The 17,315-nt window shown below is 44.5% G+C and overlaps 1 protein-coding gene across 2 annotated transcripts in view; it reads left to right on the top strand.

Annotated features, from left to right (window-relative positions):
- Positions 1-12,791, top strand: part of RASAL2 (RAS protein activator like 2) — a gene marked incomplete at both ends in the record, with an annotated part of 325,911 nt that extends 313,120 nt beyond the window's left edge. For both annotated transcript variants that reach the window (XM_080699623.1, XM_080699622.1), the window contains 4 exons: positions 1,260-1,394; positions 6,593-6,795; positions 7,347-7,434; positions 12,627-12,791. In XM_080699623.1, coding sequence (XP_080555749.1) covers positions 1,260-1,394; positions 6,593-6,795; positions 7,347-7,434; positions 12,627-12,791 — 591 coding nt within the window. The remainder of the gene's footprint in view (positions 1-1,259; positions 1,395-6,592; positions 6,796-7,346; positions 7,435-12,626) is intronic.
- Between the last annotated feature and the right edge of the window lie 4,524 nt (positions 12,792-17,315).

Below are 17,315 nucleotides of genomic sequence, written 5' to 3'. Positions count from 1 at the left end.
AGATACTGCCTTGTGAGTGTGAGTGCAGCATTAATCAGCTCTTTGCATGGTCATCTCGAGGTCCAACAGACATTTCCTCACCTGAGCAATCAACTCCCAAGTTGTGCTTTTTTTTTTCCTCTCCTTGTATCATTATCTTAATTTCTGTAGGTAGCTTGGTACCTAACAGCATTTGGGCCACAGGGAAAATTAAAAATTTTAAGTCTTTGACTTTCTTTAGAAGGAGAAAATGAATGGTCCTTGGATGTGATACAACTTTCTATTCAGAAAAGTTTGTTCTTTCTTTTGGTGGTGGTGGTACTGGGGATGGAACCCTTCTACCTCCAGGCTACACTCTCTCAGACCTATTTTATATTTTTATTTGGAAACAGGCTCTCTTAAGCCAGCCTGGCTGGCTTCGAACCTGCGCGCTCCTCCTGTCTCCGCCTCCCAAGTGCAGAGATCACAGGCGTGCGCCACCACGCCCGGCGGAAACAGGGTCTCTTAAGCCAGCCTGGCTGACTTCCAACCTGCGCAATTCTCCTGTCTCCGCCTCCCAAGCGCGGGGATTACAAGCATGCGCCACCACGCCTGGCTATTTACTTGTTTTAAATACTGATATAATGGTCAGTTTCCAGCCATGGTAATGATACCGATCATGATACCTAACAACGACTGAATGCTAACGTGTGTCAGCCTTTCTTCTTCCTCTATGTCTGCTTATGTTTGCACTTGCATGTGTGTATCTGTCTGTCTTGTATAGTAGGTGACTTAATGAAGCTGGGGGGATGTCCTGTTAGGAGAAGGAAGGAGAGGGGTAGGAACTTCAGGAATCAGGAAGGATCGCAGCAGAGAGTCGAGAGGAAAGACTCAGCCAAGCAATTCCCCAAGCCAGACTGCAGAAGGCAGCAATGTGTGTGTGTGTGTGTGTGTGTGTGTGTGTGTGTGTGTGTGTGTGTGTGTGTCCGGGCTACACTCCCAGACCTATTTTATATTTTTATTTGGAAACAGGGTCTCTTAAGCCAGCCTGGCTGGCTTCGAACCTGCGCGCTCCTCCTGTCTCCGCCTCCCGAGCCCCGCGAATAGTTTGTTCTTCTACAAATGGTTATTCTCTTTCTTATCCCTAACCCTGGCACTAATAAAATATTACTTACAGCTGAGAGGATTTATTAGAAAACTGAGGAATCGCAGTTACATCATCGAAGAATAGCTGTCTCTTATGTCACTTGATGAGTGAGGGAGCTTTCTTGGGTAAGTGCTAATAACTGTTTCTGATGCAGGTCCAGTCACCTGTGGACTCTGCCACCATGTCCCCGGTAGAGAGGACAGCAGCCTGGGTCCTAAACAATGGACAATATGAAGAAGATGTTGAAGAAACTGACCAAAATCCGGATGAAGCCAAGCATGCTGAGAAGGTAGAACCTAGTCTGTCTTTTCTGGCTTCTTGCCCCAACAAGATAGGACCCCAGAGTTATGGAGCCAAGAGCATGATCTCCCACCCCATCTGAACCTCCACCTCTTCTGCTAAACCAGCGTGTAGATGCGTGTGTGTAGGAAGTGGGTGGTGCCTCTATGTGAACATTTGTGGAAAATGTCCATCATGCTGCAGGGAAGGGGAGTTAGATGTATTTTTATGTAGATTGCTTTAATCTGGAGGATATTCAGATATTCATTTCTAATTAAGTCTAAATTATTCATCGTCAGCCAAGCTCAAAATTAAGTCTAGATTTTTTGAAGTTTTTTTGATTGTTTTTCTCTTGCTTACTGGTTGTTTCACTCTTTTCTTTTTTCTCTTTGTTAGTAGTACTGGAGATGGAACCCAGAAGCATTCTACCTCCTTATTTCTTGGGCTTTGGGCATTTTATTGAGGAGATTTTTACCAGGGCCTGTATATTGGAGAATTGATCCTGTGTCTCCTTCTAATAATTGCAGAGTTTCTGGTGTAATCTCTAGGTCTGTAGTCCATCTGGAGTTGACTCTTACACAGGATGAGAGATTGGGATATAGTTCCGTTCTTCTACATATGGGTATCCAGTTTTCCCAGCACCGTTTGTTGAAAAGGCTCTTTTCTCCAGCGTATGTTTTTGGCTCCTTTGTTGAAAATCATCTGGATATAAATATGATGATTTGTCTCTGTATCTCCTGTTTTCTTCCATTGGTCTGCATGACGGTTTTTGTGCAAATGCCATGCTGGTTTTGTTACTGTAACTCTGAAGTTTCATTTGAAATCAGGTATTATTATGATGCCTCCATCATGGCTCTTTCTTCTCAGAATTGCTTTGGCTATTCTGAGTTTTTTGTTTTTGGTTTTTTTTTTTTTTTTGGTGGTACTGGGGTTCCTGGAAGCCCTTCTACCTCCGGGCTACACTCCCAGACCTATTTTATATTTTTGAAACAGGGTCTCTTAAGCCAGCACGGCTGGCTTCGAACCTGCACGATCCTCCTGTTTCTGCCTCCCAAGCGCGGGGATTACAAGCGTGCGCCACCACGCCCAGCTCGAGTTTTTTGTTTTTTCATATGAATTTTAGGACTTTTTTCTAGCTCTGTGAAATTGGCATTTTGATAGAGATTCACTGACTCTGTAGATCACTGTTGGTAGTATGACCATTGTGACTATTTATTCTGCCTATTCAAGAACATGGGCGGTCTTTCTATCTTCTAAGGTCTTCTTCCATTTCTTTCTTTGGAGTTCTATAATATTTATTGTAGAAGTCCTTTACCTCCTTGGTTAGATTTATTTTAGGCTATTGTGAATGGAGTTGTGTGAATGGAATTGTTTTCTAGATTTCTTTTTCAGTGAGCGGATTCATGGTTGGTGTATAGAAAAGCTATTGATTTCTCTAAGTTGATTTTGTACCTGGCCACTTTGCTAAATTTGTTTATCAGCTCTAAAATAATTCTGGTTGAGTTTTTTGAATCTTCTAAGTGTAGCACCATGCCATCTTCTAACAGAGATCTTTTCAGGTTTTCTTTCCCTAGCTTGTATTTTTTTAATTTCCTACCAGTGATCTGGTAGGTATTGTTGGTCTGGCTAGAACTTCAAGTACAAGATTGAATGGGCATGGTGATAGTAGGCATCTTTGACTTGTTCCTGACTTTAAAGGGAATTTTTTGAGTTTTCCTCATTTAGTATGATGTTAGCTTTGGATTTATTATATATTGCCTTTATGATGTTGAAATAGGTCCTTTTGTCTTTTAATTTCTTTGATGTTTTTAACACAAATGAATGTTAGGTTCTGTCAAATGTTCTTTCTTCATCTGCTGAGGTAATTATGTGGTTTTTGTTGGTTCTCTTTATATGATGAACTATGTTAATTGACTTGTATATGTTGAACCAACCTTGCATCCTTTAGAATGAAACAAACGTGGTCACGGTGTACCATCTTCTAGGCCTGGATTACTGAAGAAATAAGAGAGAAATTTAAAAATTCCTAGAATCAAATGAAAATAGAGACACAACTCACCATAATCTCTGGTATACTCTAAAAGCAGATTTAAGAAGAAAATTTAAAGCACTGAGTGCCCACAATAAGAAAACAAAAATACTCTAGATAAACAACCTAATGATGCTTCTCAATGCCCTAGAAAAACAGAAACAAACTAACCCCAAAGCCAGTAGAGGTCACAAAGTAGTTAAAATCAGACCATGAATCAGTGAAATGGAGAATAAAAAGAAAACGATACAAAGATCAATAAAGCAAAAAGCTGGATGGGGGGGTTATTGTTGTTGTGTTTTGTTTTGTTCTTTGGGTACTGGGGGTTTGAACCCAGGAGCATGCTACCTCCAACCCACACCCCCAGGCTTTTTAGTTTTTATTTTGAAACAGGCTCACTAAGTTTCTGAGACTGGTCTCGAACCTACAGTCCTCCTGTCTTAGCCTCACAAGTACTGGGATTACAGGCATGAACACCATGTTTGGTTAAAAAAAAACAGTTTTTTAGGTTGGGCATGGTGGTACACGCGTATAATCTCAGTACTTGGGAGGCTAAGACAGGAGGATCACAATTCGCGGCCTAGCCTTGGCTAGTTAGTGAGGCCCTTTGCAACTCAATGAGACCCTGTTTCAAAATAAAGAATAATTTTAAAAAATAGGGCTGGGGGTGTATCTTGGAGGTAGAATGCCCCTGGGTTCCATCCTCAGTACCACAAAAAAAGCTGTTTTTTAAAAAGATAAACAAGATTGATACCTTAGCCAACCCAGTGAGAAAGTAAGAGAGAACTCACCCAAATTACTAAAATAAGAGGTAAAAAGAGGAAGAAATCAGTACAGACATTATGGAAATCCAGAGGATAATTATAAATTATTTTGAAAAGTTATACTCCAATAAACTGGAAACCCTAGAAGAAATAAACAAATTTCCAAATATACAACCTACCTAAAGTCCAAGAGGATAGAGAAAACCTAACCGGACCAGTAACAAGAAAGATAGAACCGGCAATAGCTTTTCAACTGAGGAGAGTCCAGGGCCAGATAGTTGCCCAGCTGAATTCTGTAAGACCTTTAAAGAAGAACTAGGTCCAGTGTTCCTCGAATTATTTCATAAAATAAAAAGAGATGGAACACTTCAAAATTCATTCTCTGAAACCAGTATCACCTTGATACCAAAGCTAAATAAAGATCCCTCAAAGAAAGAAGGTTACAATATGAAAATAGATGCAAGACTTCCTTAAGAAATACTAGCGAGCCCATTCAAAACCACATCAAGAAAATTGAACACCATGACCCAGTGTTTTTTTATTTGTTTTGTTTCTTTATCAGGCTCTATAGACAAGAAGACATCATCTATAGTTTTGAGGGTTTTTTTTAAAAAGAAAAATTGGCATAAAAAAGGATTCTCAAACAATGACCCTTATATCACATGTAGCATTATCACATTTATTCACAACCAGATAATCAACTTATTAGCATAATCTTAAAGTATGCTTAATAATGCAGTCTAACTCTTGAGAGCTGTCAAAAAACATTCACCTTTGACATTCTGGAACCATAATGTTGGGCAAGCAATAGCTAGCTGTCAACTAAACTAAATGAGATAATATCATATAAATTGCATTTTTCAAAATACCATATAGATTTATTATTAACCGTTAATGAGAATAAGTAGACCATCCATGAAAAAGGATATGCTTCTGTTGTTGCCTAAAACTTTTGGCGTTCCATTGTATTCAGACCCGGTCTACAGGAACTCCCGTCCAAAAAAGGGCCGTATAGCCAACTGGATTTTTTTTTTTTTTCCTGGTACTGGGGATGGAACCCAGGGGCATTCTACCTCCGAGCTTGTACACCCCCAGACCTAGTTTTTATTTTTTATTTTGAAGCAGGGTCTCATTGAGTTGCAAAGGGCCTCACTAAGTAGATGAGGCTGTCCACCAACCGCCATCCTCCTGTCTCAGCCTCCCGAATGCTGGGATTACAAGCGTGCGCCACCACGCCTGGCTGCCAACTGGATCTGAGTAAGGATGCTTAGCGAGAGTGCAGACTCACTGAGTAGTACCAAATTGGGCAGATGAGCCGCATTATGAAAACAGGCCATGAGGCAGTATTAATCAGCCCTAGAGAACAGGTCGTCCTTTGCTTAGTGCTGATGTCTGAGTATTTTATACTTTCATAGTCAGGGAGAAAGGAGTAGTGGCTTACTTACTCTGTCCTGAAATTTTATGTATTGATTTATTGATTTACCCTTTTAGACATGTTGCTTGTTTCCTAGATGTCTAATTCTAGTAAAACAAAGGACTAGCACGCGGATGAGCCCAGATACGTGGGAGACCCCGTAGCACAGGTGGTGCACAGATCTTGTCAGCAGCTGTCTTCGGGCTATTGGACGTCATTTGTCAGGTTCTACGTCCTTGATCTTTTCTCCCATTTGATATCCTATCACAGATCATAAGTTGCTCACAGCAACTGGTACTTTAATGTCAGAGTTACTTAAGTAGAATTTGCAATGCCAAGTTAAGATTTAAAACATAATTTAAAGGCCAGGTTTGGTAGAGCACACTTGTAATCCCCGTACTTACAAAGTTGAGACAGGAGGATCACAGGTTCAAAGCCAGCCTCGGTAGCTTAGTGGGGCTCTCAGCAACCTTAGTGAGACCCTGTTTCCAAATAGGAAATTTTAAAAAACCAAGCTGGGGGGTGTAGCTTAGGGGTAAAATGCCTCTAGGTTCAATCCCCAGTACCAAAATAGAATAAAATAAAACATAATTTAAGAAGGACAAAGCTGCATTTACATCTTGCTATACCAGTTGACGATTTAAAATAACAATAACAGTAGCATTGAGAATGGCAACTCAGAGTCTAGGTACCTTGCCTCAGGTTTCTTTCATTAAAAGTAAGTCACTAGCTGGGCGTGGTGGCACACACTTGTGATCCTGGTACTTGGGAGGCTGAAAGAGGGTTCGAGACGCCCTCAGCAATTCAGTGAGGCTCTCAGCAACCTGGGGAGACTCTTTCCAAATAAGAAATTAAATCGGTGTGGGGGTATAGCTCTGAGATAGAATGCCTCTACGTTCAAATTCTAGTACCATAAAAAAAAAATTAAAAAGAAAAGTAAGTCACTAACTTCTAAAACCAGCATGCCTCTCCTCACCATGGGTGCCTCTTCTTTGCTCTAGTATGAACAAGAAATTAGCAAGCTGAAGGAGCGCCTGCGAGTGTCCAGCCGGCGGCTGGAGGAGTATGAACGGCGGCTGCTGGTGCAGGAGCAGCAGATGCAGAAGCTACTGCTGGAGTACAAGGCCCGGCTGGAGGACAGCGAGGAGCGGCTTCGCAGACAGCAGGAAGAGAAGGACAGCCAGATGAAGAGCATCATCAGCAGGTGAGGGGCCGCCTGGCCGCCGCACTCCTCAGCAGTCCAGACCAACACCGGCAGGCCTGGAGGCAGAAGCCCCACCCATGTGGGGCTCAGTGTACATGCAAGGACTGTGTCTCTTGAAGCGTCTAGTGCACCTCAGATAAGGGTAGGCTTTTTATTTAACCGTAGCAATCACCGAAAAGAAAACTTAGGGTGGGGCATGGTGGTGCACACCTGTAATCCCAGTACTTAGGAGGCTGAGAGAGAGGATCGCAGGTTTGATCCTCAGCCTCCACAACTTAGTGAGACTCCCAGCAACCTCACGAGATCCAGCCTTAAAATAAAATTGGGCTGAGGGTGTAGCTCAGAGGTAGAATGCCCCTGTGTTCAATCCCCAGTGCCAAGAGAAAAAGAAAACTAAGTGGCTCGCTGGAGAAGTGTTAGAAGAAAAGACAGTTGCAGGTCTTCTATTGAGGAAGAGTAGAGCGCGTGAACTGAGTCTTAGGCTTCTCGTTCTCCACCCTGCCGGGCCTTCTCTTTGAAAATGTGGCTGCCTCCTTTCTGCCACACTCTAGGCTCATGGCTGTGGAAGAAGAACTGAAGAAGGATCATGCTGAGATGCAAGCAGTCATTGATGCAAAGCAGAAAATCATTGATGCTCAGGTAAGCAGGGCCTGGGCCCACTGGAAGGCACCGCGCCTCGTAGCTGTGTCGTCCCCCTTGCCACCGTGCACACCGCAAGGCAGGTCCTCACAGCTGAGGCTTGAGACGTTCTTGACATTATCTTTGAAGATGAAGTGAGTTTCTGTGTGGCCTCCAGGACTTTTCCTCTTTCCCTGACAGCAAGTCCGTTAACCCAGCAGGGCATGGTTACTGCAGTTGCTTGACCAGTCTCCGCCTGGCGCATGACGGGGCGTGCTCCTTCCCTGGGCACCCGTGGGGCATGCGCTGCATGTGCCTGGCTTGTGGCCCCACCCACCGTTGCTTGGCTGCGCTCCTCACGGTCTTGTTAACCCCATCCACTGCCATCAGCCTCCGGCCTCAGATGGTCACAGAACTATAGGAAAGACGAGGTTGGAGAAGGTACCTTCCTTCTTATTCTTTTGGTTCTGGGCTTGGTGTTGCTGCTTGGAATGTGCTTGGCTGCCCTTCTTTTTTGGTGCTGTGCTTAGGGAGCCTCTTCAGATAAGACTTTGTAAGAAAAGGTTGATGGAATCAGAACCTGTGTCTCTGTCCACGGTAGCTTACACCTGGGACCCAGTGGGGTGATGGCTGCCAAGGGCACCTCACAGGGACACCAGTGAGCAGAGAAAGTTACAGGGGGCAGAAATGTTTCTAACACCTTTTCATCTTATCAGTTTAAAATATGGTTGTATTTCTTAAGGAAACAAGGAACAACAGCTGGATGCAGTTTCTGTAGTGGCTCATCACTGCATGCTAGAGCCCTGGTGTTCTGGAACATGCACCTACCTGTCTAGTTTCCTTACAGAGTGCGAAAGGATGGGATGGGTTCATTTCTCAGAGGAATTGGGAGTAAGGTTGAATGTAGAGCCATGGAAAGATGCTTTGTGGTCCCACAGTCCCTGAAACACACTGGACATTGAGTGTGAGTTGTGATACTCAGTCATGGGCTTAGTTCCCAAAATATTTTGACTCTTGAGCGCTACAGATTGTGGGTGTTTTGTCCTACCAAGAGCCAGAAGGAAGATCTGTAACGACTTTACTAGGCCCTTTGTTTCCAATCTCTCTAGGTATCCCCAAGGTGAATAAGAGAAAAGTAACAGAGAAAAGGATCTTTTTTTATACTATAAAAATTCCTTCCAGAGACTCATGAAAGAGCCTGTATAAAGAAGGCACTTCAATAAGGGAAACTCGTGCTGATCAGTGTTCACTTTGGGGACTGCAAGATAACAATATGAAAGTGGGACCGTCGTATTAATTGCCACACCAGGAGAGATGTTAGTGCTAATGAGATCAAAGAAACCGTTTTGAGGTTCCAGCCAGTCTCACACGGGCGGTCTTCAGCACAGGGAGCCTGGCCGTGCCTGTGCTGGCTCTGCGTGTTGGCTGAGAGCGCAGCTCCTTCAAAGGGCCTCCTCGAAGCACCAGCCAGAGCCTGGCCGCGTAGCTCAAGGCTTCAGGCAGTTTGGTTGTCTGAACTGGTTTGATGGAACCACATACCATCCATAGACCAATCTCCACCCTGCTCCCAAAGACCATTCAACAACAACGGACCACTCCCAACAAATGCGTCAAAATGTCCTGGGGCTGCTTAAATACATAAATTACTCACTCTAACACAAGCATGCTACCAGAGACTCACTGTGGATTCCTAAAGAATTCATAGAGAATCCACTAGACCACATTTTGAAAGCCACTACATCACACACAGCACAAATCAGAAGTACTAAAGACAGTTAAAGTATATAGTGTCCGTAAAAAGAAAATTTCTCAATCCCAGCTATTGGCTTATCAATATGTTAAAATATTATCATAGGAAAACTTTGAGCATCCTTTGACTTTTTATATCCAATATTTTCTTTGTAAGAGTAAATCTTACCTCTAAGTGTTTGATGGAGCAGAACTGCCCTTCTGGCATCCTTTACTAGAATGAAGACTTGTGGGGTGAAAACTTCCCAGAAAGGTAACCTGTGCCTTGGTGCCACTGGTCGTAAGAAAGTATTTCTGAAACGAACCCAGTTGCTTTCTGCATGCTACAGTAAATCCTGGCACATCTCACTTCTCAAAGCACTAGCACCTGGGTATCCCAGGAGTGGGTCTCCTCTCTCAGCAGCCGGCACTCCCACGGGGAAGGGCTTGTCCCTGAACCTCGCCTCTCCCTCTCCCCTGGCACTTCATGTTCCAAGGCCTGCAGCAGCCACTCCACCTAGAACTGCAAAATGGTAGCTCTCCACAGCCAAGCGCAGAAAGAATCCCCAGTCCTAGGTCCTACTGACGGTGCTGAGGAGCCATTTCTTAAACCTTCAACTAGAGCATGTGCCACCTTTCTCTCCCAAGTATGAGGGGTCACTGTGACTCCCAGGATCTGTCCACATCACTCCCATGGAGAGCAGAGATGGCTTCCTCCTACTAGAAGCAAAGCAGCTGCCTAGTTACTGTTGCAAGTGATATTTCCACTGTGTTAAATTACAGGTCATAAATGGAAATGAGATTATTCAAACAGGCAAGTAAATCCTGTCCGTCCTCTAGCTGAGCAGACCCCAGCCCTGGCCCGTGCGCTGGCCTCCGACGCATTCCAGCTCCTGCCCCTCCCCACGTGAAACCCTTTGTCACGCACAGACTACACTGGCCACTTGGTCCAGGCGGAATCAAAATGTCAGAATATCTTTTGCCAACTGAACTTGACTTTCAAAAGTTCCTATTTGATTTTTTGTTTGTTTGTTTGATTTCTTTTTCATTGTATTCGAGAGTTGGCAGTAGAGGAAATGACACAGGAAGTTTCTCCACTTGGACTCTTTCAGCTGACCTTTGGGAGCAATAAGTAATTATAATCATTCTTAGCCTTGTTTTTTATTTTTTATTTTTATTTATTTATTTTTGTGTGTGTTGGTACTGGAAGTGGAACCCAGGGGTTTTTCTACCTCTGGGCTATACTCCCAGACCCTTTTAAACTTTATTTGGAAACAGGATCTCACTAAGTTGCTGAGAGCCTCACTCAGTAGCTGAGGCTGGCTTTGAACCTGCACGATCCTCCTGTCTCAGCCTCCCAAGCGCGGGGATTACAAGTGTGCGCCACCACACCCGGCTCTTAGCCTTGTTTTTGACAAGAATCAAATAATTTTTTATGAATGCTTATTTTGGGTTTTAGTATTTTGTTTTGTTTTTTGGTGAGGTTTTTTTGTTTGTGTTTTTTCTAGATGAACCCTGGAGAATCCTGCTTTTATTAATATTGGGGCCTTATCATCTATCCTTATAATCCTAATACTGAAATGTCTTTTCTTCTTTAATCATTTCAAAAAATTATCAGTTATCCTATTTAGAGATCATTCCTAACCATGGGAGGGGCATCATATCTGGCACCTCTCTCTTGTTTTCTGGCAGCCACTGGTCAGGGCTGACCTCTACTGGTTTTTTAAAACATACATACTTGTTTTCCCATACTTGTTTTCACTGGCTATAATTTTTATGAAATGATGATTCTTTTTAAAAGCCTTACATAACTGTCTTCCCTTGAGTTTTCCCTATCCTTAAAATGAGTTACCCTTCCAAAATAAAACACATAGGAGCTTAGTTGTTATTTAATAAGACTAATTCTGGGTGTCTTACCACTTGAGTCCTCTATCAAAGAAAGGAAGTTTTTAGGGATCTTGAGAAGGAAGAGTTCGTTTGGGTTAGGGTTGTGTTTTGTTTTTTACACTTTTGAAGCTGTAGCCAGCAGCCCTGTTCTGCCATACAGATCCCCCTCCCTAGCAGAGTAGGAGCTCAGAGGAAAGCCTTAAGAGCTGCCATGGCTGTCTGTGGTTTTACCCATTCCCCAAGGAGGAGTCTCCACTCCATGGCTCCTGGCAGCTGTCCCAAGAGAGCAGTGCTACTTGGTGGCCTTGGGTAGCTACTGCTCAAGTATCAAGGAGGTGCATCAACCCTCCTCCCTCCGCTCTCCTCCCTCTGCCCTTCTCCCTCCTCCCTCTGCCCTCCACCCTCCTCCCTCTGCCCTTTTCCCTGTGCCCTCCGCCCTCCTCCCTCTTGCCCTCCTTACACTTGCCCTCCTCCCTCTGCCCTCTGCCCTCTGCCCTCCTCCCTTCCTCTGAACCTTATCATGCTCTTCTCTGGGTAAGTTCACACTCCCAGGGTAGGAAAACTCCTTTTGGCTTTACAGTTATTCCTCCTGAGCTATTTTCTCTCTAATTCATGGGCATAGGTAAAAACTGTAAGCTTATTTTCTGAAAAATAAGGACTTTCTATTGGAAAGTTTCTGCACTGACAGCCCCGGCTGTTGCCACTGAGTGTCTCCTGAGCTTTGCAAGGCTGATGTTTTGATGGGCTGATTTTTTTTTTAATTTAGCTATTCTACTTCAGATTACCTTTTTGGCCCCCTTCTCCCTTGGTTTTATTATGTGTATATGCAACAACCCTTGGTTCCAAAATAGTGATTCTAAAGCATTATTTTTTTCAGAGACTCAAGAGTAAAGTGAAAGCGCTGTCCTTGGCGGCTTTCTGGAGGCTCTGAGCTGGAATGGGTCTGGTGCCTTGTTCTCTGTGTGTCCCCATGTGTCCTCCATAGCATCCCTCAGCCACGCCTCCCTCCCCAGACTCCAGCGACTCCTTGGTCTGAGCTTTGGGCTGCTGTACCTCCTCGTGCTCTCCTACCCTCACCCCGTCGGTGACTTCGAGTCGCCCCATGTGTTGTTTTAGTTTTGAGCACAGTGTGAATTCTTTCCGGATGTGAATGTCGTGCCTTCTGGGGGGAGGACCCACGAGTCACACGCACTTTCTCTTCTGTGAAATGAAACCTCTGGTGCTTCTTTCTCTGCCACTGAATGTCCATGTTCCAATTGTGGCCCACAGTGCTCCGTACAGCACAGCGAGGCAGCTGACTGCCACTGTTGCAGTCCAAAGTAGCACATGGTGTCATTTGTCCATGACAGCCTGGTGTCAAAGCAGTATCGATAACAAGTCCCACTATGCTGAAAGGAACAGAGAGAGAGGAAATGGAGGGAAAAATAACAAGAGAAGTGGGGCCTAGCCATCTTGCAGAAAGAGGCAGAGACGTTCCATTTATTGGGGGAGCACCCTGCGTGCCCCGCTCAGTGGGGAAAGCATTGGCCTTGTCACTTGGACAAAGGCCGGTACTTCCTCCGCGTCACCTGAATAAAGCCATGATCCGTGTGTTGTAGGAAAAGCGGATCGTGTCGCTGGACTCGGCCAACACCAGACTGATGAGCGCGCTAACCCAGGTGAAGGAGCGGTACAGCACGCAGGTTCGCAATGGCATCTCCCCAACCAACCCCACCAAGCTTTCCATCACGGAGAATGGTGAATTCAAGAACAGCAGCTGCTGACGGCCTGGGGACTCGGACTGTGGGGACAGACTGGAGAAGCCTGCCGCCTGTCCCCAGCCCCCCACCCAGCCCCTCCAGGTTTACAGGATGCTGCTACTTCCCAGTGGCGGTGTGGCGGGGAACTCAGAAATGAAGAGAGGAGCCTAAGGCGAAGACTTCAAGGGCAGCGTTTTCCCTCCGTGTCTCTGTGTACATAGGGAACTTAGTTCTGGGCCATGTACAGAAAATACCACTGTAATATACCAAAAGGAAGTTAATAATGTAGATTACCTTTTTAATTATTGCTATTTTTATTATTATTTTTCTCTTGTTGAAAGCACCGCAGTTGTTAGAGGAAAAGTAGGGAGCCTGCGTGCGTGCGAAACGAGCCTCGGGCTCAGTGGCAGAGACCGCGTGTCTGCTGAGGGAAGCGCAGCGGGTGCGGCAGGACCATGTCAGAATGGATTTTTTTTCAGGGATTCATCTGCCAGTTTAAAAACCTTCCGCTGGGCCCTGTCCTTTAGGAAAACGTGCAAATACCGAGACCTATAAAAACACTAACTCGCCTCTGATCAACCAGGACTGGTCTGCCGGACGGTTTATCCCATGTGGGGACTCGCTGCTTCCCAGGACGAGGTCACGGCCGCTGCGTCCAGCTGGACCTGAGGAGTGGTTTCTGTTAACTCCTGCCGGTAGTTTACGACTCTGTCTACAGCAGATGGGAATGCTCTGTTTTAGATATGGGGCTTTTTAATTTCTACTCCTGTTGTAATAAAGGGTGTCCTCTTTCCTCTTTAGAGTTTACAGAACCATAAATATCTGTGTCTCTGCATACCATGTTCATCTTCGCATGCCTCTACTGCCCTTTCCTCTCCGTGGTGGGAGCAGTTGTATCACTAACAGGGATTATTCTCCCCTTGAGAGGTTATTCAAATATGCTGTTCATAAATCATCTAAAAAAAAACACCCTTTCTTCCATATAGAAAAGGGCTAACCACAACATAGCAGGAATCTCTGAATATTTCCTATTAAAATTTTTTTCTATGTATAAGTTATAATTTTCATTCAGGATAAAAAATTATTATGCTAACAAATTGATGGACAGGGTAATTTATCTCCGTCTTTAACGTTCAGATCGCTGCTTCTTCCTCTTATTCCCCTCTGTAAAGTTTAGAAAGGAAATCCAACCTGAAGCATCTCTTCCTAGTGATTTAGTCTTGTTTACGAAAAGGAAGCCCAGAGTGTCGGGCGGCGCATTCCAGCTGTTGTTCCTGTGCTCTTGTAGACTTGGCAATAATGGCTGTTTCATAGGACAGAAAGAACTTCTTTCTTTTTCCCCCCAGAGGTGTGAAATGTCATCTGGGTTGAAACTTTGATCACCAGAAGTATGGAATGTTACATGCTAAACCAACATTATATACATAAATATATATACATATATATTCACACATATGTTCATATAGCTGCACACAAATAGGAAACATCCATGCCTTCAGCTGTCAGATTGTTTTCAGATAAATGTAATGTCAAAAGGTCTTGAATCTCTTTAAGCAAGATTTAAGCAGTTGTTTTATATTGAGAAAGTATTTACAATGTTTTTCAAATAAGTTAAAGTTCTTTTAAATTATAAGCTTTGAGAAAAAAATTAAAGGTGAGGAGAGAGAAAGATGTAAGAGAGCCCCGAGGCTGGCGCACGTGTTTCCCGTTGCCACTGACTCTGAGGGAGCCCGAGGAGGAGACAGTGCTCGCCTGGGGGCGAGGCCACTGCATGGCCACCGGCCACCGGCCGGCTCGCTGAGCCCTGGTGGGTCCTCGCTCATCGCGTCCTCCCAGCCAGGTCTTTGTGTCGGCCTTGCACTTCAGCAGCCTCACCAGGGCCCCTCGACCCACAACCTTTTCAGATAATTTTCTTCAAAACAGCCCATCTCTTTCAGATAGACCTGAAACAAGCCTCTCATTGTGCTTAGAAGAGCTGTAAACTTCATGCCCAGCTATTTTGGCACTTGGGTATTTTAATGACTCTTGGTAATTATTTTATTTTAAAAATTGTTTTTATTGTTATTGTATCTTATAGATTCTTAGTTCTTCCCTCCAAGCTGAGGGCACAGGTAGTCAAAATCACTGAAGAGGAGAAAATGTGACCAGTCCTGAAGTAGCGCCTTTACTGGGGGAGGAGGGATGAAACCATGGATCTGCTCTTGTTGGTGCCTCACTCTCCTCAGCTCTAGAAATGTCCAATTCATGTAAACGCCTTCCATTGGACCACAGAAAACCTGGTAAAAAGAATCGTCTGTTTCAGTGGCCTTAGTACGTAACATGGGTGACGTGCACTGCAGTTTGGAAGCTCTCCAGGTATTGATTACAGGTTACAGAGGATTGCTAAAATTCTATTGGATTGGGAGGACACCCCCCAAAAAATTAAAAACAAAAACTCAAATGTTTTTGATGAATGCAAAATATCTTTTTAGCTTTCTTGGACCTCTTTAGAGGGAAATCTGGATTAAAATATTAAATGCCTAAAACATTTGGACAGATTGTGCAGCCCTCTACTATGGGATTAGGTTAAATTGTGTGTGTGTGTGTGTGTGTGTGTGTGTGTGTGTGTGTGTGTGTGTATACACACACAACACACATACAAGTAATTGGGTTAAGAAATGAAAGCTCAGAATTGTTTCCAGGCGTTCAATTTTAGATCATCTTTTAAGCCAACTCTTATCCACATATTTTCCTGAGTATTTCTTTAATGCTGCATTCCATTTATTCTGAAAGGCTTTCTTTAGGTGTGGAAGAAGACAGCAGCAGGTGTTCATCTTTATAGGTGCCTTGTTAGGTGGCTTTTCTCCTGGCCTTGCTGGGGGAGGTGTGTGGTTGGGGAGAAGGTTTGAGATGACTGTGTCTAGCCCCTCCTGTGACCCTCAGTACATTACACTGTGGGAGGCACGCAGACAAGGGTTGAATGGAACTGGCAATCTAGACAAATTCCTTGTGACATCCTGTTTAGGTGATCACCTGACTTGGCCATTCACAGGACAATGTTAGCAGGATTCAGGAAAAGAGCTTTCTATTTCCCTTTGACGTCTCTGGAGCAATAAACTTTCCAGGTCAACGCTGCAAATAGAGTTACCTTCCCATGGGCCAGCGTGACTCAAGAATCTCTGCAATAAATGCCATGGCGAGGGAGGGATTACAGTGAGGTAACTGTAACGGGGCTGGAGACTTACCAGGTTCTAGGTACTCTCTCCAAAGTGCCGTTGGGTCCAGGGTAGTCTCTTGGCAAGAACAGTAAAGCTAAATGAGATAATCACTCTGCCATTGATTTTTGCTTTTTTTTTGTTTGTTTGATATCAAATTGGTCAGAATTAGCTTCCTGACTGGTCTGCTTCCCCTTTCCTCTGTGATAGAGTTGGACAGTAAAGAGAAAAATCAGATTTTCTATCTGTTAACTGCTGTGACAGTAACTATGTGCCCTTCAGCCTTAGCTTAACTTAAGCAGTAAAGCATTTCAGATCTTACCCGATCCACAGACTTACTTTCTTTTTTTTTTCTTTCTTTTTTTTTTTTTTTGGTACTGGGGATGGAACTTAGGGGCATTGTGCCTCCAAGCTACACCCCCTAGGCCTGTTTTTTCGCCTTTTTTATTTTGAAATAGTCTCACTGAGTTTTGAAGGGCCTCGCTAAGTAGCTGAGGCTGTCCACGAACATGATCCTCGGGTGAATGCCGGGATTACAAGCGTGCACCCATGCCCGGCTTCCCACAGGTGCTCTCTGTGGAGCAGACGTTCAGTAGACCCCTGGCTGGCACTGGGCTCAGAGGTGCAGAGGACCAAGAGCAGAGTTCTGGTTTGGAAGTCCCAGAAAAAGGCAGCTGCCAGCGACTAGGTCTGTGTCCATGTTTCCCAGCCTCCGTCCAGATTCAGCTCCGCTAGCTCCAGGGTGGAGCTCTGAGGAGGCTGGTTGTGGGCTGAGGGGAAGTGGCCCTCTTCGGGGATGACTCCCGTCATATCAGTTTGGTCCATTGCAAGGGGGCCCAGGCTCAGCACCAGACCCACCACAGCATCGCTGTGTCTTCTTTTGGAAGCCACATTCTCCTCCAAATCATAGGCACCCAAAACTCCAAAAGGGCTTCTTCCAGTCCTCTTCAATTCTCCAGTCTAGTAATGAAATCCCCTGCTCAGTCCAACAATAAATAGTTGCATTCCCACCCATTATCTGGGATTTTTTTAATCCATATGTCAATTAAAAGGATTTATGCTAATTTATTTTTTTTTTTTCGGGTCTGGAGATGAAACCCAGGGGCATTCTACCTCTGAGCTACACCTGCCCTATTTTTTTTTTTATTCTTTATTTTGAAACTGGGTCTCACTTAGTTGCAGAGGGCCTCACTAAGTAGCCGAGGCTGTCCACAAACCACGATCCTCCAGTCTCAGCCTCCTGAATGCTGGGACTACAAGCGTGCGCCACCACACCCGGCTGCTAATTTCTTAAAAGCAAAAAATATTGAGGTGTTGAATTCTTTTTTTTTTTTTTTTCGGTACTGGGGGTTGG

Source organism: Muscardinus avellanarius, assembly GCF_963383645.1.
Source record: "Muscardinus avellanarius genome assembly, chromosome: 7".
Taxonomy (NCBI): domain Eukaryota; kingdom Metazoa; phylum Chordata; class Mammalia; order Rodentia; family Gliridae; genus Muscardinus; species Muscardinus avellanarius.
This window is presented reverse-complemented; position numbering and strand designations above follow the sequence as displayed.